This window comes from Dermacentor albipictus, chromosome 1 (genome assembly GCF_038994185.2).
Source record: "Dermacentor albipictus isolate Rhodes 1998 colony chromosome 1, USDA_Dalb.pri_finalv2, whole genome shotgun sequence".
NCBI classification, from domain to species: Eukaryota; Metazoa; Arthropoda; class Arachnida; order Ixodida; family Ixodidae; genus Dermacentor; species Dermacentor albipictus.
In genome coordinates, this window is record NC_091821.1 from 44,360,746 (window position 1) to 44,383,303 (window position 22,558).

Sequence of the window (22,558 nt, forward strand, 5' to 3'; positions counted from 1 at the left end):
AGAAACAAATAATAAACTGCATGTTATAAAGCCATAGTTAGGTTTTTGGCCCTCCCCAACAAAATCTCGGCGAACAGATGTCCCAGCCTGTCGCCTGAGAATAGGGCACACATTTGGTACCCACAATTTTCTGCTTACTGGAGCTGAACCACCAACCTGTGGTCGATGTGGTGAGAGGCTGACCGTCCTCCACGTCCTCTTGGAGTGTCGGAAAGCCGAATCTGAAAGAAAGAAACATTTTCCTTATGCATATCATTGTTGCGTCCCTCTTCACCCAGCTATGTTTCTTTGTAAAGAACCGTTTTTTAACATCAGAGTAGTCCTTAATTTTTTAAATGATGTTGTCCTACATGTTATAAGCCCATTAAATTCATAGTGCATCCTCTTTCTAGAGAATGCCGCTGTGATACAGTCGAAACCCGCAATAACGAAATCGCCGGGGAAAGCAAAACATTTCGCTTTTGCGGGAATTTCGTTAGCGCGAGAATGAGGCAGAAAAGACGGAAGGGAATTGGCTTGCAAAATAAAAAAAAAATTATTGCCAAAAGTCAGTCAGCTTACTTTGCCGAGCCTTGCCTTGCAGCAATTTTACTGCTCTCGACTCGCACTGCCAGAAGTGGTCCATTGCCACGTCGTCACCATGCTCACCGAAAAATGATCGAATTACATCGAAGGCATTCAACACATCCCGTGGGTTCGCAGTCCTCTCTTGATTTGGTGTCTGGTGGTCGTCGGCGTCGTCGGCACCTTGGCAAACGCTACTTATGATGACCTCATCAGTCATCTCTTCATGGACAACAACCCCTTCATCCACACGAACGAACTCATCGATGCTGAGGCCATCCGGAACACCATCTGTCACGGCAGAAAGTTCATCCCATGCGTGGGCCAGCGATGGCGGCACTGCGCCGTCAGCACTGTCAGCTAGTGCACCTTCAGGCGAGTCTTCTTGCGATGCCACTGGATCAGCGCATGATGCTTGCCGAGTGGCAATGAAGCCGGCATGATTAAAACAATTAGCTATCACGGCTGACGACGTTGCAACCCATGCGGTGGCCATCATCTCAAGCGCCATGAACATGTCCACTACGGTGGGACGCTTCAACTGGAGGTTCAGCAGCAGACGCTGAATCAGCCTCTCCTTGTAGGCGCACTTGACGCTACGAATGACGCCTTGATCAAGCGGCTGCACCACGGAAGTGCAGTTCGGTGGAAGAAAAACCAAGCGCACGTTTCCCAGTTCCACGTCATTGACATGATGGGCACGGCAATCGTCCAAAAAAAGGCAGACCGATCTGCCTGCCTTCCGCATGTCCGTATCGAAAGCTTCGAGCCAGCTGCCAAATATGGCCCGGGTAATCCATGCCTTCAGGTTCGCGGTGTACTGTACGGGCAGCCGACGATTTCCCTTGAAGCAGCGGGGCTTCTTACTTCTGCCGATTACAAGCAGTAGCTGTTAATCTGTGCCTTCCATGTTGGTGCACAACAAAATTGTTACACACCGCTTGCTGTGTTTCCCCACGCGGCATTTCTGGCCTTTTAAGTCCAGGGTCTTCGATGGCAGCATCTCGTAAAATAAGGCCGTCTCATCTGCGTTGTAAATGTCCGAGGGCTTGTACTGGTCCAATACTTCTTTGTTGGTCAGCAGCCACGACGACGTTGTCAAAGGGTCGACGGCTGCTGCCTCCCTGGAAATGACTTTGGCCACTATATCGTGGCGGGCTTTCAAACGTTGAAACGGCTCAACCAGCCAGGGCTAGCCTTAAAATCAGCTTGCCCTGTCCAAGAGGGTGGTCATCCAGGGCAAAAATATCTCTATATGAAGAGAAAAGGTGACAAAGAGCTTTTGTTTGCTCAGAAGGAAGATGAGGAGCAACCGTTTTACGAATGTCCTCAGTCGGCAAAGACGAAAGAGCGGGCAGCATGGAACCCAATCTTTCGTCTCCGACTCTCAAATTCAACAAAATTCTATTTTTCTTTCTCATTCAAATTTGCCTTTTCTGATTGCAAGATAATTTGAAAATTTTGTGGCCCCTTCCATGTAAGAAAATTTCATCGGCAGTTGTACTTATTTGCAAAAAAAGGTTGAATTTCAATATAACAAAATTTTGGTATAACGTAGCACATTGCTGATTTTACTGACTTCATTATATCAAGGTTTAACTGTATCTCTGAAAGTGACCGTCTGTGAATACAATCCCAGAGGGAGGCATTTAGTAGAGCATTTTGCATTGCCAGTGTGCATGGCCAACACACAATGCTGTGTCACTATCTGATACATACAATCAAAGGACTTTTGTCATAATAGGTGTGGCACTGTCAAAACAGGTGGCTGATCTCAAAACATCACTCATACTTTATCCTCAAAGTGAAATGAGACTATGCTTTGAGACTGCAAAAACTGATTTTACCATTTATTGCTTGCTGTTGCGATGAAAAGCAAGTAGCAAGGGCAAATTCTGATTCAAGCAGGTGACTTGGGTGCCACCATGTTGTTATGGAAGTCTTGGAAGCCATGCGAATTCTGCAATGCTAAAAGGCTAAAGTTAGCATGGGCACATAACATGTAATGTTCTTTATTGTGCTCTGTGCATGTACCCTTGTACCCACTACTTTGTAGTGTATGCAAGGGTGCAGTGTATGATAAACTAAAGCCCCAACTGTAGGCACATGTTGGCACGTGCGGGTGCGCACAGACAAGCCAATGTGATGCATCATGCCTGTTGAAGGAAAAGGGCATGCTACCACAGGACACAAGGCCAGGCACATGTCACCGCTTGCTCCTCGGCTGCAGTGCACCGTTTCTTGACCATTTTATCTTAAACCATCCGAGTACGGCCTAAAACAACATACTGTCCACTGAGCTCAAAACAATAAGCTAGTGATCTGTATGCTCTTGTAGGTATAGAAAGGTCTTTTGATTTATGAATATATACGCCTGCTGCAACAGCTTTTTTACCTTTGGCATAACAACAGCAACAATAGTGTCCACAAGCCATCAGCATCAGCTCTTGCACTTGTGTTCAGTGCCTGCGCCGTCTGCAAGATAGCCAACACCTGTGCAATCGCTTTGCGAACACCTGCACGACTATGCCATATCATATAGAAAGCTGGCATACAATTTTATTTTTGCAGCTTCATTGCACAGCCAAGAAATAATTGTGTGAAGTATCATTGAAAAATCTTTACTACAATAATAGTTATGTTGTTGGTACATTAAAGAAGCATGACAAAATGGGTGGTGAGAATATCAACAAAAAAAGAAAGGAATTGAGGAACCTGTAGCACACACAAAAAACATTTAAAACAGCTAAAATTCACCAAATTCCTAGCTTGCTGCCTCCTGATTCTTGGTTTTGTCTAATTTTACCCATGGAGCACCTCATTTACTTTTCTAGGTTGTTTTGAAGCATCAATACTTTATCAGGAAGCCTTCACACTAAGCGGCCAGTGAATTGTATGAGAAGTTTTCACTCTGTAAAGGCCATGTTCTATTGTAACTGGCTTCAACATGTTAGCTATGTCTTGGCATTAATGAAATGATGGTCAACTTCAGATACCACAATCTTGAGAATCTGAGTGTTCAGATTCATGGCTTGTCTTTAGTTGCCCTTTGCCAACTTCTATTATTGAAGCACTTATTCAAGGCAAGGCAATGTGTGACCGAATGCCAAGAATATTGCAGACACTTTCCACATTAATTAGCAATTTTCAGTGCACTTCCTGAGGCGCTTCTGTCACCGGGTCCTTCGTGCACAGTGACTTTTGTGTATTGATTCCTGACAAGCTTTTGTTTCCCATGCCTTTGCACTCCGAACGCCAATCTTTGCCATACTGTAGCTACTAGTATGTATGAGAAAAGTAGTGTACAAACGCCACAAAGAAAGGCAACATGGTATTTATTTAACGTGTGAAGCACCAGGATAGTGTAAGCAACATGTTTTAAACATAGTGTATTCCCTTTTTGAAAGCTTATAACTGGTGGAAACATGTAATTGTCTTTGAAACCTTATTACTTCTTTGAACATAATAGTAATGTTAAGAAAAGTAGAAAATTTTATGCATAGTCCGACATTTTTAGATTACAAATGAAACCCGTACCTCCAGTTTCCGTTTCACAAACACTGGTTGGGGTTACAAGTCTTGCTATATCTTTTCGAAGAGGCAGTGCAGGAACGTAATTTTTGCTGCAAGACATTCTCCAATGGATTGCACGTCTAATTAGGCAATAACAAACTCTAGCTTTCTGGAAAAAAATTACGTTTTCAACTTGGCATCATACCTTCAACTAAATCTATGTCCTCTCTAAAGCGTTGAAATATGTAACTTTAGCTTTGGGAATAATTACGGGAAATGTATGGTGACAGGTCATTGCATAATTTTAAAAAGTTAATATATAAACATATTATTTTTACAATTTAAACACTCCAATACCAGTTTGTTCATTGTTTACAAACAGATACTGTGATGTTTAGATTGACAAAGACATTCAATTGTTTCCGTGAGGTATGCAATAATTGCTGGGCCTAATTGCTGTGCCATATTATTTTACTGTACAGAACTGGACACATTAGCCGACCATTATTGAATCTCAGATGAAATGAATAGCAGGATGAATACTGTTAATAAGCACATTGTGATTTATTGCACTTTTGAATTCATACTAAAAAAAAGCTCATTGTCACATTAGGACAACGTTGCACAAAAGCTACTACACTGAAATAATATATCACATGCTTAAACACCATTTTATACTACAGTGTTATATGAAAGAACTATTTGGCAAACTTGAAAGACCAGTAATTTATTCCTTTCTTTTTTTTTTTATTCCTCCCTCTACCTTGTAGGCTTTAGCAGAAATTATTGGCCTGCCGTGGCTGCTTAGTGGCTGTGGTGTTGGGCTGCTAAGCACGAGTTCGCAGGATCGAATCCCAGTCATGGCGGCTGCATTTCGGTGGGGACAAAATGCAAAAACAACCGTGTATTTAAATTTGGGTGTATGTTAAAGAGCCCCAGCTGGTCCAAATTTCTGGAGTCCCCTATACGGCATGCCTCATAATCAGATCGTGGTTTTGGGACGTAAAACCCCATAAATTAATTTTTTTTATTTCAGAAATTATTTGCCAACAATGCACTTTTGATGCAACTCATCACTCAAGGGTCACATGCTTGGACGATCGGTTTTGGAAATATCACTTTCAGTCTGCACCGATTAGCTGGTCTTGCAAAAACGCTTGAATTGTCCAACATGCCTTGTACTACATCACACGAAAGTGAAAATATTGCCTGAAGTGATTGCCCGAAAATACCACTGCAGGACTCCAACACAAAGGTGCGTCATCAAGACTTCATGTACAAGACAAAAACATCGAGGCTTAACATTGCAAGCTTATTGAAGGGTGTGGAAAAATTGAAAATAAATAGTGGAGGACATGTACTCGAGACAGGTGTACCAAATTCAAGAAAGGGCACAAACTGTGGCAGGCACAAAATGCTGCCATGCCGCAGCAGTTTTCGTGTGTATTCAAATATTTTTGTGTGCTTACAGCTTCATTGACTGAGTATGTGCTGCTGCTTTAGCAGGCATCAAAGCAATTCTTGCACATGCAGCTTCATGCATGGGTCTTATGTAATGCACTTCCTCTTATGCATTGCACACAGAGTGCATATCGCAAATAAATCATTTTTTTTTTGCAGTGCTCAAGTACAAGGACTCACAAACTCAAACATAATACAGCACTGCGTCATGTTTCCTTCAGTGCATCAGTGTTCTTGAGGGCTGCACGAATGATTTATCGCCAACTAGCCCATACGACACCTGCACTTGAAAGAAGTGAGTGGAAGAGTACTGTGAACTTGTACTGAACAGGATTTCATATGTTGAATCAAAGAGTGCATCGTCAGCTAAAATGGATGCAATAGCTGAAGATGTACTTCCCACTGCTCGGGTACTAGTGTCTTTTGCTTTCAAAAGTTAATTTTCCAGCTGAAAACAGTGCAGAGGTAGCCCTTTAAACTTCATTCACCATTAATCACACGCGAAATGTGCCACAGTTCACCACACGCACAACACAGTTCACCAGACCATACCACGCACCACACGAAGTCAGGAATGCTATACAGTTAAACCTCGATACAACGAAGTAGGTAAAATCTGCAATTTGCTTTGTTATATTGGAATTTCATTGTATTAAAATTCGACCTTTTATGCAAATAAGCACAGCTACCGATAGATTTTTCTTGCATAGAAAGGGGCGCAGAATTTTCCTAATTATCAAGCAATAGAATAAAGCAAGTTTGAATGAGAAAGCAATTCATTTTGATAAATTTGGGAGTTTGCAAAGAGTGATATGTTTTCGTGCCATGTCGACGATATCTTCACATCGGCGGTACGAATTAAGCCAAGCCAGCCACGCTTTCGCGTGCACTTCGCCCCCATGGCTGATGGCGTCACCTGCTGTAGGAGGACACTATCGTGAAGAACGCCGGCAGCGGGGAGTGAATGCTTCGTCTGCCTTTCACACCAATGAGTCACTGAAGTTCGAGATTACGCAACCTCAGGTACTAAATGTGCGGGAAGACAACTCACATGATGCCACGCCGTCTCGGCACGGCCACTCTTTCCACACGCAGCAGATTACCTCTAAACCAGCTAAACCAGCATGCGCGGCTGCGTATGCGCTCAACCGCGCTTACAGTATGGCGCAGCCATGGCCAAGACACGCACGAAAAACCACGAGCACGCCAACTTACCCCCGCCCCTCACACGTGCTTGATCGTGTTATCTCGAGCTTGCTCCCCTCCCCATTTTTCCCTTTGCTCGCATGGGAAGGTGGCACTCGTGAATCTATTGCACACTTTCACTCGCACCTACAGCACACAGTGCATGGGGTGCGATAGGAGCTTATCGCACTTGAACATTATACGGAACATGCGGCTCCTCTTTGGCTGTCCCTCTTCCCACATGGCGCGCGATTTGGGAGGTGCGTTTGCAAGCAGCCGCTTGTAATTAAATCATTTGAACATGTGCGTCCGTGCAAGTTTCCATTTATTGTCTCATCATTCTTTTGCGGCGAAAGCGAAATTTCGTTATATTTAAATCGCATACAAACACACTTCGTTATATTGAGGTTATAAATACGTGGTGTTCTATGAACAAGAGGTTATGAAAATTTATACACTTAAATATATCGAGAATTTTATTATATTGAAGTTCGTTATATCAAGGTTTAACTGTATTAGAAGTCGCTGCTGTGCAAACAGAAACGAAAATTCATTTCCTTCAACAAACTTCCTCAGCTGTGTCACCAGTCACGAACTCGACAGACGCGCTAGACCTACGCTGAATGCAAATGACATCATAGGTAGGCCACTGCTGATGATCGGGACTTCGAATTTCGAAAGCATGTTTCCATTCATTTTGAATAAAACAAAATATACATACAAGCACAGGCATTTGTGGCAATCACAGTGATGGAACAGCTGTGCCTATTGCGTCAAGAGTGGTCCTTCGCGCTGTCCTGCTTCAAAATGGCATTTTAGTGGAAAATTGTATTAAGCCTGTGCCAAATGAAGCATAAGAATTAAAGCCTTCTTCCGTTGATAGTCATCATAATCAGCAGCAGCTGCCTGTTTTATGTCCACTGCAGGACCAAGGCCTCTCCCTGTGATCTCCAATTGATAGTTTGATAGTGCCTGGGCAGTAAAACTGCCATCATCGGCCATCATTATCATCATCCTGCAAGTCAGCGGATCGCCGTTTGTTCTCCATTGGTAGCTTTCACGCTTTTGTTCGAATGTATTGCCACCGTGCTATCTTTTTGTTTGTTTGTGCTGCAGATTGGTATTCCTCCTGCCAGCGTGGCACGTAGCTCACTCAAGGAGGACATCGGATCAAAAAGAAGCCTTGGATAATATCCGGCTGCAGATTCATTAGCAGAGTTACCGGCAGTGCCATTTTAAAAATATTGTTATACTTGTAGTATACATAATTTGCCGAGTTGGGACCTTCTCTACAAACCTGCACGATTGGAAGGGCCTGTTTTGTGGTTGTAATTTAATCAGCTTTCATATATTTCATGGCACAGCTATAGTCATTGTACCAGCTAATATTAGCCAGGCTATTACAAGAGGGGAGGGGGGGGACTTGGTACAAGATACGATTCTGAGACCTACGGTGTTCAGTCGTCGAACCTCTGACGACCGAACACCTAGGTCTTATGATCGTATCTTGTACTGTGTTCCTTGGTTGACGTTAAGCTTGGTTGTACAGTTAAGTTAAGTACAGCTTGGTTTACGTTAAGTGGGACACCATATAGATATGTTCTGGAAAGATTCTGCACATTAGAAGAAACCTGTTGATGTCGTCACTGTAACTTTGGTTTAGTCACTCGTGTACTAGGGTCTGATCTTGTTGACTTTTTTTTTTTCCTGGTTGCTTGAAGCGTGCTGAACGCACACACACACACAAAGACCCATATCCGGTATAAAGATGTATTGTGAACACTGCACCAAATGTACTTGAAGCTGCTCCAAATCAGTTCTTTGCCAGCGCCAAGACACCTCGAGCTGCTATACTTATGATGGCCATCGATGTGAAGACACTGACACCAACAATTGTCCCCAGTTCTCCGGATGCATGACAGTGTGCCTGAATGACAGTGCTGTCATATTAGACCAACAACGACACGACCGACGACTGTGGGTGGCGGCAGTGCAATGACAATTCGTGCAGAGTTAACAAATCTAACCTGTCGACTGTCATTCCACTGGTCTCAATGCGATCATCTGCTAAAACATTGCACCAAATCATGATTGCAGTGATGGAGCAGCCATCTGACTTTGTGGCGTTGGTAGCTCAAGTGGTAGGTCAATTTTGCCACTCATTCCATCTTCAAAACACTTCTTTCCACGTAATTGGCTTTTCGTATGAAGGAAGAGGAAGAATCCACTAGGTGTATGATGAACATCTAGGATGGGGCAACACTTTATAGCCTAATGGGGCAGCATGCATTGTCCATGCAGAGTGACCCAGTCCATTGGCATTAAGCAGATAGCCACCTTTCATGAGCTTTCCTTGGTGCTTTATCATGGTAGCCTCTTGCAACACTGTCATAAGCTCCGGATAACATTCTTCCATGGCAGTTTGGCCTTTCCGGGCATAATCTGAGTGGGGAACACCACAGCAGTGATGAATTAACCACAGCAGTCTAAGGACACTCAGCATGACCTCTTGGCTTTTTGGGGCAATGGTGAGTGCACTTGCTGCCATTGTTTGCTTTGTAAGCTTGTATCTGTATAGGACTGGTGCATCCAATGCTTATGTGTAGTGATGAAGCACTAAAAAAGTCATCAGAGTCCCCCTCGCACAGCTACATTTTCACGCCTGCTTCAATCTGAGGAGTCTTTTTTTACATGGCCTTCAGCCACCATAGAACCCTAGTACACTGCAACATTAAATAAATGTGGTTTTATTTGAGAGTGCTGTGTGTTCTGACCCTAGAATTGTATTGACCTGCTGCACCAACTCCTCAATACTTCTGCACATTTGAGTAAATCCCAGAGTTTTCACATTCACTACAACTTATGGTTCGTCACTGACTGACAGTTGGTCACTCAGTTCTCGCCTCCTAGTTCTGTTTGCCCATATGGAAAGCATCTTCAGCAACTGACCGCTGTGCCAGAATATGGGTTATTCTCATACTCTGCCACTAGCTCTGGAAGAATCTCATTGACATTGTTTCCCTTCAGATGCAGGAAATTGACAAATGATTAAGTGTCAACTTCCTCCTGTGGAGGCACCATTTTTAAATGCGTAAGCATTTCTATGCCTACACAATGAGAAATTTGTTTGTCACCTAAGACAATGAATAGCTGATACCCCCTTAAGCAATGGCTCATACCCACGTAACCAAGAAAAAAATGCAATGGCTCATACCCACGTAAGGCAGATGCTACATGCCCTCAACAAAGTGAAGCGAACAGTGCATACGTTCATTTAAATCACCCATACAACACACAGAACAGCATAAGTTTGAATAAATAAGCTCAACACAAGTATCCGAACCACCAATAAATCATAGCATACCCCCCTCAGCACATGTAGTGGTGGTTTTGCAACAGCTTTGCTAAATTAACCCTAATTCACCTTAACACCAAAGGTCCTGGGTTTGACTCCCACCAAAGGTTGAGGGTTCGAGCACCTTAATTAACTCTATCTTAACTGGATAATTAACTTCACCTTAATTAACACCAATGGTCGTGGGTTCCTGCCTTATCATATTTGCTATCAAACATGGTAAGCAAACAACCGATGAGGGTTGATAAGGGTTTATACTGGTCGGATCAAGTTCCATAACATTGATAATGACACCGGGCTGCATGGAGATGAGCAAGTGGCACAATGCTTATGCATATTTAGACAACTACCAGAGGAGCTTCTGCGTGAATTTTTTTTTTTTTTTTTCATTGCCATAGCAGCTTTCTCCGGTACAATAGTATGCAATATTTATATAGGGCCAAGAGCTTAGAAAAACATGGTTTTGTTGATGCAGCCATGCGGATGCAGCCATGCACCACCTATTCCAATTTTTTGTGCTTGTACTTGGAACTTTATGAATGACTCTTTTAAATGTGATGAGCAAAACGAGAACAAGGTGAAAGCAGGAGGCAACATTTCGACAAGTGGACTTGTCTTCAAGGCGTCATATCCGGACAAGTCCACTTGTCGAAACATTGGCTCCTGCTTTCACCTTGTTCTCGCTTTGCTCATCATCTTGAATTTCCATCTCCCGCCTTCCCCGTGTTTTCTTGTAAATGTGGTGCCATTATGGACAGTCATGCAAATGAGACACTAAAAGAAGCTTCTTCATTTTAGTTGTTTTTATAATTGCCAGCAGCTCCTGCAGCATTGGCTTCCTGTTGGCATTTGCACTGGCTTTTTTGTTTCCCTTTTGGTGTTCTGTTGGCCCAGTCAAAATCGATGCCGGCATGTCATGAGATCTTGATTTCTGGTACAACTTAACATTATTCTTTTAATGGAAGTTTTCTCAATGAAGAACACATTTCTGAACTGAATAAATGCGAGAAGCATTACAGTATTGCTCTTTCTACACCTGTAATGAAGTCAGAGATGCTCAGAACTTATGTTTATGGTCACTTGAACTTTGATAAGAGAAAGATGTGGAAACTGTCCATTGCAGTATTGTGGTGGCACTTGCTTTGATTAAAATTGTAATGTTTTCTTGGAATACTTCAAGTGCTCTAAGCTATGTTGTTGGGCACATTAGACTAATTGCACTGTACCGTGAAAGATCGGTAACAAAAACATTAAAAGTTAGTTAGCCAATTAAATGCAAGGAACCATTCCTTTTTTCTTTTTTTTTTTTTTTTTTTTTGCAGCATCAGTGTCAGTGTGGCAACTATTTTCTCCACTTTATTTGCAATATTGTCCAAAGAAGCCTACGGGGTCCCCGAGTTGGTGCAGTGGTGACACCATCACAGGAATGCTGTCACATTGTTAGTACTAGTAAGTTCAGAATGTGTTATGTCTTTGGCCAGTCTTTTTTGTTTTGTTTTGTTACATGTGGGAATAGCTAGTATTACAAAGTCAAGATCTTAATATAGCATTAATAGCTTAAAGCCAAGTACTAATTGCTACAGGCACATCTGAAGGTTGTTCATGATACTTCATAATTGCCCGAAGTTTGGTCCATAGGCAGAGAGCTGTTGTACCCATTGGCTATTCATAAAATGGGAAGTTCACGGTACCTTGGTCTCTTCATTGTTAAAGTCCACAGTCACTGTTTATATGAGACAAAAAAATTGTGATATTCTGAAATTCACTTCAAGGTCCAATTCAGTCGGAGCTCTCTTGTCATAGGCTGTGTTTACAAATGCAAGCAATGTGTGTTGCTTTCAAACTGTTCACAAACTGCAAAAGATGGGCTGTATCTGGAGTTGCTTTCTCGTTCAGTCAGCTGTCACCGACAGACAAAAGATGATGTCTGTTCTGCAAAAATTTCAGCTCTGGTGAATGTGCTTGCATGATTGGCGACAGCTTACATACAACAGTGCCTTATATGCAGTATCGCTCTGTGCCCAACTGCAAGAACTGATGCACGGTCAGTGGTGCCGTTATGCATGGTTGTCACGGTGACAGTCTGATGGCATCACTGAGTTGGCATGCAACATATCAGCATATAAACGGGCGGTTTAATGCTCATGGAAGATAAAAACTCATTTGCACGACAGTAGCACAAAGCTACAAAGGAAAGGAAATCCATATGGGTTTCTCAGAAAGAAAGCTTCGCAATTGAATAAAAATTTATTCTGGTCTAGGGATTAAACCCAGGACCAACGCCTTTCCGGTGTGGTCCTTCTCCCATCTTATTTAACCATAAGGCAAGCAAATTATATAGTGAGGCCCAATTGTTTCTCAACTGAAAGCATTGAAAGCAGGCAGACTCATAGCACCGTCTAGGGGGGTGTACAACCATGAAAGACAGCATAACAATTTTTCACTGTCATCCATCTTTCTCCACCTTGTGGAGTTCCACAGAACTGATTTGCCATATTATGTTTAATTTCCAGGTAGAATAATATTTCAGTTATGTGAATCATCGCTTTTTATGCATGTACGCACACAGAGACATAGAGAGAGAAATCTGCTTACGTTTAAAAGGAAAATTTAGCAGCCATTTCAAGATTTACAGTAATAACTGTTTGTTGGCATCAAGGTAAATACAGAGTCTGTTCTGAAAGTAGTAGGACTCATTTTTTAAAATTTTATTCATAAGTATACAGCAAACAATTAAAATTTTTCAAAGTAGCACCTTTCTGCATCTACACACTGCTGCGAATGAGTTTTCCCGTTTTGTAGACCTCCAGGAACACCTGGACCGGAATGCTGTTTAGCTCCCTCGTCGCGGCCTGTTGAACCGCCTCTACCGATCCGTGATGCTTCCCCTAGAGCTTCGATTTTATTCTCTGGAATAGAAAAAAGTCTGGCGGGTCCAAGTCAGAGCTGTAGAGGGGCTGAGGCAGTGTTGCCACCTTGTGCTGGACAAGATACTCCACTACGCGGAACGCTGTGTGGCTCGGCACGTTGTCATGGTGCAGCTGCCAATTGTTGCCGATGGCTGGGCGGACACTAACAATGCGTTTTCAGTCTTTTGAGGACTTCCACATAAAAAACTGCATTGGCTGTTTGACTTTGTGGTACGAACTCTTTGTGGATGACTCCATGTCGATCAAAAAGGAAATGATCATGGACTTGTGCTTAGATTTGCTCATTCGTGCTTTCTTGGGGCGTGGGGAAAACGGGGTGTGCCATTCTAAGCTCTGCCGCTTGCTCTTCGGGTCGTAATCAAACACCCACGTCTTGTCACCGGTCACTACATTGTCCAAAAAGTCGGGGTCCTCATTCATATGATGAAGATCCTGGCAGATAGCTTTCTGGTTGTCTTTTGGTCCTCTGACAACACTCGCAGCACGAACTTCGTGCACACTTTCCTCGTGGCTAAGTTTTCTGTCATGATCTCAAAAACTTGGGTTTGAGGAATGCTCAAGTCATCAGCAATCATTCTGATACTCATACTACGATCAGTAAATTTTTCACTCGCGACACATTTTCATTGGTCTTGCTGGTCGAAGGGCATCCGGAGCGGTCGTCGTCTTCCACTCTTTCCCTACCTTCTCGGAATAGCGTGTGCCATTCAAAAACACCTGATCTACCTACGGCAGCATCACCGTAGGCCTCCTTAATAATGTCGTGAGTCTTTTTGCCCGTTTTACCAAGCTTTACACAAAATTTGATCGCGCATCGCTGATCCAGTGCACGCTCCATGATTCTCCGTGACAACAGGGGTTCACAGTACAAGCAACCTGCTTTCTTCAACGGCCGAAAGCCGACTGCTGATTTTTCTCAGCATTCCCAATATCCCCTTCACCGATCCTGCGCTGTTACATTCGTCCTGCGGGGGCTGGCGACCTTCGGGGAAACGACAGTCCCCAACCGAATGGCGCCACCATGTCTGCTGCGGCACCTCGCTCTGTAAGGACGACAATAGGACAGTCCCCAGCCCGTCGGCGCCACTATGTCTAGGTGCGGTCGGCGGACCAAGTATTGTTAGTGTGTTCGCCGTCTCATGAGTCTTAGAAATCGTCAGTCAATGGACTGACGCGGCGGCCACTGTCTGCGGAGTCAACACTGGGATCAAAAGGCGCCTGCTCGGGGCAGAACCCTTGTCTGCGAGAACCCTCTCACCTCGGTGTGGTCAGTGAAACCTGTGCGGAAGTGACTGTGTAAACCCTTCCCCGCAAAGGCGGGTCGGCGACGATGACTTTGGACGCTCCCATCGGTTGAAGTCTGAACGGCCGTTTTCCCTCACCTAGGGATCTAGGAAGGACAGAGTGTATTTAAGCAGCCGTCGTTGACTGTTCAGCGTGCATTCTTTTTCATTCATGCTAGACGGATGAACTGTACATTCTCATGTAGGTACTGTAAATAAATACCATATTCCTCGTTCTCGATCAAGTCTTTCCCTTGAACAAAGTAACGGCATGGGCCAGCTACTATAGCTATTTCATGCCCGACCACAACCATTACAGCGCGCGCAGATCGCCTCTTGTCCGCCCGTCCGCCCAGGAAAAAACCAGTCCTACTACTTTCAGAACAGAACCTGTATGTTGGCGCAAACATGACTGATCAAGAGTCACATCACTGGCATGCTTGCAGTAACCCTCAACACCTGCTTGCATTGCTGCTCCTTGGCATACCAAGATTCCTTGTTCTTGCTCACACATGGTCCAACTAAAAGTATCTTCAGTTTTGGGTACTACTAATGGCGAGGTACCTTTTAGTGGACTAGAGGAACACTGGCATCTGTTTGTTTAATGGGACATCTACTTCGCCAAACTTTTTTAGAAAATTCAAATGCAGTCTGTACACTACTTTTTGCAGGGTTACTGCCCACTAGGGCACCTATTTCTTGAAAAATGTGCGATGAACAGAAGCAAATGTTATTTTCTGTGCGTCCTACAACTTGTAACTACCATTTGTTGGCAAAGAAATATTGTGCTACCGGAGCCATGCTGATGCCTTGGGCTTGATTTGGCTGAATAGCGTTGCCATGGCTATAGCTACCATTGTCTATTATAAAGGTTGATGAGTAAACGGCTTATGTACATATAAAAACTTTCATTTTAACTCCTTAGTTGTGCTGGACACTAGATGCTGCTGCATACTCAGCACAGCTCCTTGTTAGTGTGAATATTCCTTGGGTGCACACAGGATGCCAATGTCGAATGCTGTAGTGCATGCAAATGCAGACGATCATGTGTCTCCTCATGCTGCAGTCCACCGGTTCTTCTTACGTGGGCCCAGCAGGTGGATTCATGGCACCATCTAGGGTTTGCACTGAAAACCATGGAAAACAGTACTTAGCAAGTGCTTAACAACAATTTGAGTGCGAACAAGCAAGCGGTTTAGCAGGAAGTGTCATGTACAGTAAACTCCCCGTTAACTCGAAGCTGTAATTAAAAGCGAGATAAGCGGAGTTTCGAAATAACCTATTTCAGAAAATAGAAGCCCGCTGGTCGCGCATAGACCACGTGGAGGCTTTCAAAATTCCGTCGGTAATAGTCTCGGCCACTTTTGCGTTCACTGTACTGGACGCATCGGCGTCAAAGGGCAAGATACGGCTTTACTGGCACTGTGCCAAAACAGCGTGCCCACAGCACGAAGGCTATGGATCCCGATGCAATATTTGAAGCCAGTCATCCGAGCATAACCGCGGTTCCAGTCATCCAAATAGCTGACATTGTTATTTTGAGCATCTTATAATGAACTCGTAGCAATTTCGCTTCGAAAACCGAAACTGAACTGCAGAATAGCACCCTTGCCACGCCTTTAGCGGACACCCATGAGTGACGTGGCATATACGCCTCATCGTCGCGCGAGCATGAAGCGAGCGTCCTTATCAAACCGCGGTCTCGCTAAAGTGTGGGCTCGCATGCTGGTTTCTTTTGGGCGCATAGCGTGGCCTATAATCGTGCCTGCTCAAAAGTGCCAATCATCTTGCTCATGATTACTGTTAATACGCCGTTACCACATTGATGCGTTTCTGACAGCGTCATAAATGAGAAAGGAATAAGAAAGACGTCGACTCGCAGCTATTTCTTGAGGCCACAACTAAATGGCAGCGAGCAGCCAAGCAAGTGCACGTGAGCGGTGATAGATAGAAGGGGAAAAAATAAGCCTGAGCAGGAAGTGCGGCCCGGCACGGCGAGCTGCCGCTGTGCGGAACGCGAGTTCAAGCGACGTCGCCTTTTCCTTGTATTTTCGAAGTCGACATTTCGAGATATGCTGTCTAGTGCGAAAGTTTTTCGATATAAGAGGTGAAAAACACATGGGTCGGCACCACGGCCGAAAAAAAAAAGAAAACTTGTCCGTAATTTTAGATATCGGAGTTCAAGCTAACAAGGGGTTACTATATGCCTGACGCTCCTATTTATGAAACAGCCAGTATCTGCGCACACAAAAGCCATAGATTCTCAGCTTGTGGCCAGTGGCGCACCTCGTCCCGACTGCTAATTGTGACAAAACCACAAGCAGCGAGCTGAAGGGTATGGCGCCGCCACCGTGTAGACAGACTGTGTGTCGGTGAGGAAGTGCCCTGCGTAATCTAGAGTGCACTTTTAACGCGACAGTGTTAAGGAGCTCGTGTCTCAGAAAAGTCGGCGTCGGCGGCTGTGCCGTGAGCGATAAATCCCAGCAGGCACTTCATGAATAAAAAACAACTTGCAAAATGGGCTAGGTGGGAATCGAACCAGGGTCTCCGGAGTGTGAGACGGAGACGTTACCACTGAGCCACGAGTTTTATTGCATGGAATTATCGGTACTGTCAAACCAATGTATTTACATTAGATATGAACATACAAGAGAAACAAATTCACAGAAAGTATACAGTCCAATGACAGTTCAAAATTGTGGTAAACAAACACAAGCGTCCAGACGCGAAATCCATTCAGGGGCGGGATCATATGTAGCCACCACACTCCGGACTTGAGCAGTCTCTTCTCGGAAGATAGACCTTGTCGAGCGAGGTGGCTCGGCATGTCTGTCGATCATTTGACTTCTCCGTAATGAATAAAGTCCTAATAACATAAACAAATCATATGGTGTATTACTGGCTGTCTTTTTGAAAGGAAGGAACCGGATACCATAACATGTGAGAGGAAGGTCTTTTTTGATAGTTCTTTGTAAAATGTCCCAAAAAAGAAATGCGTCACGACAAAGTATAAAGCAATGTTCTATTGTCTCAGGTTGATTGTAAAGCCTACAATTTGTATTCCAGGGTACATACAGTCCTCTTTCCTGAAGCCACGTTTTAACTGGCAGTGTGGAGGTGTGCAGCTTAAAGAAAAACGTTTTCGCTGCTGGCGCAATGCACATTCTACGGACACGGCAAAGAACATCTTGACCAAATAGAGACAGATACGGCTTTCGGTACAGAGGTTCAGGGAAAAGGTTATCTATAAGTGCTACATTTAGCGACGTGCGATTAACGGTAAACAGATATTCAAGGTTGACTCTGGCTTTTAAGAATGAAATAGTGTCGACAAGTTCCTTTAAGAAGCCCCATAACGGTAGTTCTTGAGCAAAGTTTGTCGTGACAAAAAGAAAAGGGAGGTGTGACGCAAGACGTGCTCGATTAACTGCGAGAAGGAATGGATGACGGACATTTTTAAGGTAAAATAAGCGCATGACCAATTGTCGCACAAACAAATGCACAAGACCCAGGCCTCCCTTTCCAAGCGGGAGAAAAAGGTTGTCCCTTCTCATGGCTTCCCATGATGAATGCCAAATAAAACATGCAAATATTCTATGAAATGCCTGGACATGGACACGTGAGCAGTGCAAGACCTGCAGAACATAAAGAAGCTTAGAAGCGAGAAATGTATTGCATGCCTTAGCTCTCGCAAAAATGGAGAGATCGCGTCCTTGCCAGGTTGTCACCTTGCGACGGATAGTGGTTATCGTGGACGTCCAATGAGGTCCACTATTACGGAAGTTATCGAGAGGTACTCCAAGATATCGCAACGGAGACTGATTCCAATGAATATTCGCGAATACAGAGGGAGTGAGCGCCCACATGCCTAGCCAAAAGCCTCTACTTTTGTCAAAATTTACAGTAGCTCCTGCAGTCTCACAGAAAGGCAGGGTAGCGTTTATTGCCTTGGTAATGCTTGGCTTATCGACACAAAAGAAGGCAATGTCATCTGCATAAGCTAGCACTTTAATTTCCTCATCGGCATACATATATCCTTGAATGCTCGAGTCGCAAAGCACGCTTAAGCAAAGCGGTTCTAAGCATATGGCGAAGAGTAAAGGCGAGAGCGGACAACCTTGACGAACGGATGACTGTACTTGTATTATATCTGAGAGGGTACGGTTTACAATTAACTTTGTAGTGCAGTGTTTATAACAAAGTGTTATACCATTGTATAATACATCCCCTAACTGAAGATGTCGCAGTAGTTGGAATAAAAATTCGTGTTGAACCTTATCAAAGGCTTTGGCGAGGTCAATCTGGAGAAGAGCTACTTGATCCGTACTACCCTCTATGCACTCGAGGACTGAACGTGCGATATGAACATTTGTCTGTATAGAGCGGCATCGAATTCCGCATGTTTGGTGATCACCTACTAATTTAGTAATGACTGTCTGCAATCTATTGGTCAGTATTTTTGCAAATATCTTGTAATCCACGTTACATAATGATATTGGCCTATATCCGTTTACTCTCTTTATGTTTCATCATCAGTGCTTTTTGGTATTAAGGTTGTGTGGCCCTGATAGAAAGATGGAGGAAGCTCACCATATTGATAGGCTTCCTCGAAAAGCTGCTCCAGAAAAGGACACAGGAATTCCTGAAATTTTATATAAAATTCAGCACTAAGGCCAAGGCCATCAGGACCAGGCGTCTTGTTCTTCTGCAGCTTTTCGACGGCAAAATTAATTTCTTCTCGAGTTATTGGCCCATCAACGCTGAGTCGATCATCTTCTTCTAAGTGTGGCATAAGCGAAATAAACTGATCTGCGTTTTCTTCGTATCCATTCTGAGGCTTAACTGCAGCGAAAAGATCTTTATAGTGAGCTTCAAATAGGCTTACTATTTGGGACGTGTCTGTGTATATAGACCCACCAGACTCAATTTCTAATATTTGCTTGGAAAGCGCGTATCGCTTCTCATCCCCGAGAGCCCTTTTTGTGGGCTGTTCCTCTGTGAAGCGAGTTGTGCGTGAACGCACCATTGCTCCTTTGTACACTTCCGTCTCATATTTCTGTATTTGTGCGCGAACTGTGTTTATTTCATCGCCATACAACCCTGGTTCCTGGCTTTCGAAAGCGTGCAGCTTGTGAAGTAGATCATGAAGGTAATGCTTTTCAGCTTTTTTTCTTTGAGACAGCTCACATGAAATGGCAATCGCCACGAGTTCGATGCTTCAAAGCGGTACAAAAGCGCCTCTAGTGAACGCGGTGTTGCCTTAGAAACGAGCTGTTTCTATAAGGCTCAGGCGTGCGTCGCTTGCTCAGGCGCACAGTTCGTTGTCGCGCCGAACGCCGTGTTGGTCGACGCTCACCGCGTCCGATGCGGGGCGCGTAGTCGCTGCGCCGTAGCCCATTGTCTTACACCCCTTGGCGGGTCGACGGGAACGCTGTCGCGTTCCACTCTTGAAGGCGAAGCTTAAGCGTCCTCCAATTTTTGTTCCAGTAATTGCAGAACAACCTGTCAGACCTTTTGTTAAATCAGTTTAAACTATTTTATCCAACAGTTCATCTGAAATGACCATAAACTGGATTAATAGGATAAAAGTTTAAGGGTTTTGTTGCACTAACTATCCCAAAGCTAGTAAAACTAGTAAAAAAGCTATAGGCATTACAGCTTAGTTGAAATCCTAAACTTATGCAGTCCTCAATTGGATACTCTAAAAAAAATCTGCCTAGGAAAATTAAAAAGCTTCAAAAGCAGTGCATGTGCTTGTCAGCATGTGCTTCTTGTACTTTTGTTTTCAGCTCGTTGGAATATCTGTACCTTTCAACCTCATCCACAGTCTATAATCTCTTGTAGTGTTAGTTAATGATTAACTCCTCTGGAAAAAAAGTAATGAAATTAATGAAAAAGTAATGTGGTTATATTTTGTAACAACCAATTTTGTTTTTCTTTTTTCCATCTTCACCTGTCATATGTGCTGTTGCAAAGTACATATGACATAGCAAAACAAAATGAATGGTTCATTACAAAATGTGCTCCCAACTTTTTCTGTATTGCTGCCCTAAGTTGACCATTAAAAAATATTGCGCAGGCAGCTTCCGGTTATTATAAATAATAGACTTGCGTCACTAATAAAAATAACCTATGGATTTTTCCTTTTTCAGCAAGAAGCTCAAGGAGCAGTGTGATTTTAGAACATTGATGGCCTAGACCTGCTTTCTGCAGCTCCTTCCCACAGCTAATGGAACACAGAACAATGCGGAAAGTTGTGTAAAAAATGTTTTATTGTAGAATGTCACCAACGTAAAACAAATAAAGGGATCACTTTCTGTCAGAAAAAATATGGCAGCATGATTCACTCAATTGTTTTGGCACGTTTCATTTCTTTTTTAATGCATCTTTATAGTAGGCAGCTAAATAAATTTTAAGACGATTCACTGTGAGCAGCAGGCTTCCTGTGTCAGTCAATGGAATACCATCATATAGGTAAATAAAATGTAGAAATATTACAACTAAAGTTGGCCCTATAGTTGTTGAAGCAGAGAAGAGGAACTTTTCCTCAATTCTGCTGCAAGCTTGAGGGCAATGTCCAAAGCTGATGAGATCTGGAATAAAAGATTATTTTTTTAAATTAATGCAATGATTCATTCGAGTACTGCAGCAAAAGTAATACCTTAAATAGTGAAGTATCTGCGGTGGCACTTGTGCCACTGGAGGGCCAGAGGCTGTTGGGAACAAAAACGTGGCCACAAATTTAGACGTGTGCCCAGTAGGAGTTGAATTAAGACATGAAATTACCATTTTCTTGAAAGATGTGTAAACGTGGCGTCAAGGCCAGCATTGAAGCAGCATGAGGAATGGGGAGCATCCATTTGGCGGTGCATGGATTTCTTTTGTTCGGTGCAGCAGCAGCAGGAATGAGCTAGGCAGCAACCCTGAAATTGCATCTGTTGGCAGAAATCCGCAAGGCATATGCTATAGCTATGTATGTACTCACCACAGTGCACAACTCGGCATTGCGCTGCGCTGGATAAACTACAGCAACTTGGTGGTACTTGCGCTGCACTGAAGCAGTCTTGTGACTCGAAGATCTCCTACGAGTGCTATCATAGACACACGGGTGCGATGAAAATTTGGGTGCATCATCCATGCTTGTGGGGGCTGTGTATGAAACAAAGTCATTTGTAGGGTCAAGTATGACGCTCATACAGCTGCTTGCAGGTTCTTCCAACGCTTCGAGTTCACAGTCTGCTTCTATGTGACGCGCTTTCCGCAGGTTGTTTTCTGGTGGAAAAGTAGACACTCCAGTGGGGGAGTGCAGCCCAACTTGTCTATGTTCTAGCGGTGGCAGACTGCCGACGTCAGAAGCACAAAGGATCGCCCTCTCTCGATTGATGCGATCTCCAGAATGCCGTACCGTAACAAAATTTGAGTTTCGCTTACTTGGGGCCAGTGGCAATGGCTTCCGTGTTATATCAGCCTCGAGATAGCGGACGTCTTTTCGAAGTTCCAATGCATTGGACTCGCTCCAGCCACCGGCGACTTCTTTATTGACCACCCCGCAAGCTAGTTGGCATTTAAGCTCGTCAATTATATTTAAAGCATTGGAGTACTTGAGTAGCAGGTTATTGTACTGCTGGTGGACTTCCGTTAGCGTGTTGTTGATAGCCTCGATGTCCACGTACGGTTGCTGTTGGTGTTCAGATTCATCTTCTACCGATTCAGTATCCGTTGTGTCCATAGCTTCAGCGTTTCTACAGCTGCGTGCTGTGAACACGTATAAAATAAAAAATAAGAGGATGGATGGAACATAAACCAAACAGTAAAGTACACACACACGCAATGTATACAGAGCAAAAGGGGGCAACCAAGTGATCGCCCGAGTTGAACGCGACATTATGGATGTTTAATATTACGCGCTTTATACCTTCCTTGCAGCCGCTTCGCCTGGTGGTCGTTGAGGTAGACCATGTAAGAAATCTACGGGCCTTCACCACGTTCCGCGCAAGTTTTGCTCCGTACCATGGAGGTTGTTATGGCGACAAACCGAAAACAAAGTGACAGAAGCGGGTAATCGATGATGATGATAATGCAAAGAGGCATGCGGCCCTCCGACCATCCTCCGACGACAGGCTTCGATGCTCGGGACACCATAGTGAACTCATAGAGAAAGAAATTTCTTTCTCTATGGTGAACTTTCTAGTGGTGCGACCGAACCGCCCTCCCCTTGCTTGCCGCTATCTCCGCCAAAAACGTTGGCCGCGAACATAGAGTTTCAT

The 22,558-nt window shown here is 43.9% G+C and overlaps 3 protein-coding genes across 7 annotated transcripts in view; 1 reads left to right on the plus strand and 2 right to left on the minus strand.

Annotated features, from left to right (window-relative positions):
- Positions 1 to 20,642, plus strand: part of LOC135906237 (26S proteasome non-ATPase regulatory subunit 5) — a 79,525-nt gene extending 58,883 nt beyond the window's left edge. The window contains exons 8-10 of one of the 5 annotated variants that reach the window (XR_010565678.1): positions 5,114 to 5,332; positions 5,698 to 5,833; positions 20,444 to 20,642. The gene's annotated coding sequence lies outside the window, so the exon portion shown is untranslated. Of the gene's footprint in view, positions 1 to 5,113; positions 5,333 to 5,697; positions 5,834 to 11,400; positions 11,528 to 20,443 lie in introns of all 5 variants that reach the window. The other 4 variants (XR_010565677.1, XR_010565675.1, XR_010565679.1 and 1 more) reach the window with 4 other exon arrangements.
- LOC139055314 (tigger transposable element-derived protein 6-like) lies at positions 536 to 1,312 on the minus strand. The gene has a single exon (XM_070532773.1). The coding sequence runs from the start codon at positions 1,310 to 1,312 to the stop codon at positions 536 to 538; it is 777 nt and encodes a 258-aa protein (XP_070388874.1).
- LOC135906257 (uncharacterized) lies at positions 20,543 to 22,355 on the minus strand. Its single transcript, XM_065437565.1, has 5 exons — positions 22,207 to 22,355; positions 21,277 to 22,046; positions 21,078 to 21,214; positions 20,953 to 21,004; positions 20,543 to 20,884 (listed from the first exon to the last, which is right to left on the minus strand). Exons 2-5 carry the CDS (start codon positions 22,018 to 22,020, stop codon positions 20,804 to 20,806), a joined length of 1,014 nt encoding a protein of 337 aa, XP_065293637.1. The 5' UTR covers positions 22,021 to 22,046; positions 22,207 to 22,355; the 3' UTR covers positions 20,543 to 20,803.
- Between the last annotated feature and the right edge of the window lie 203 nt (positions 22,356 to 22,558).

What these genes read in the sequence shown, in the direction of transcription:
- LOC139055314 (XM_070532773.1), bottom strand. Translation starts at nt 1,312, where the DNA reads ATGCGGAAGGCAGGCAGATCGGTCTGCCTTTTTTTGGACGATTGCCGT.
- LOC135906257 (XM_065437565.1), bottom strand. Translation starts at nt 22,020, where the DNA reads ATGGACACAACGGATACTGAATCGGTAGAAGATGAATCTGAACACCAA. An exon ending in ATGCCGAGTTGTGCACTGTG is followed by an intron (nt 21,215 to 21,276) that starts GTGAGTACATAC and finishes ATGCAATTTCAG; the next exon opens with GGTTGCTGCCTAGCTCATTC. An exon ending in CAGATACTTCACTATTTAAG is followed by an intron (nt 20,885 to 20,952) that starts GTATTACTTTTG and finishes CTTTTATTCCAG; the next exon opens with ATCTCATCAGCTTTGGACAT.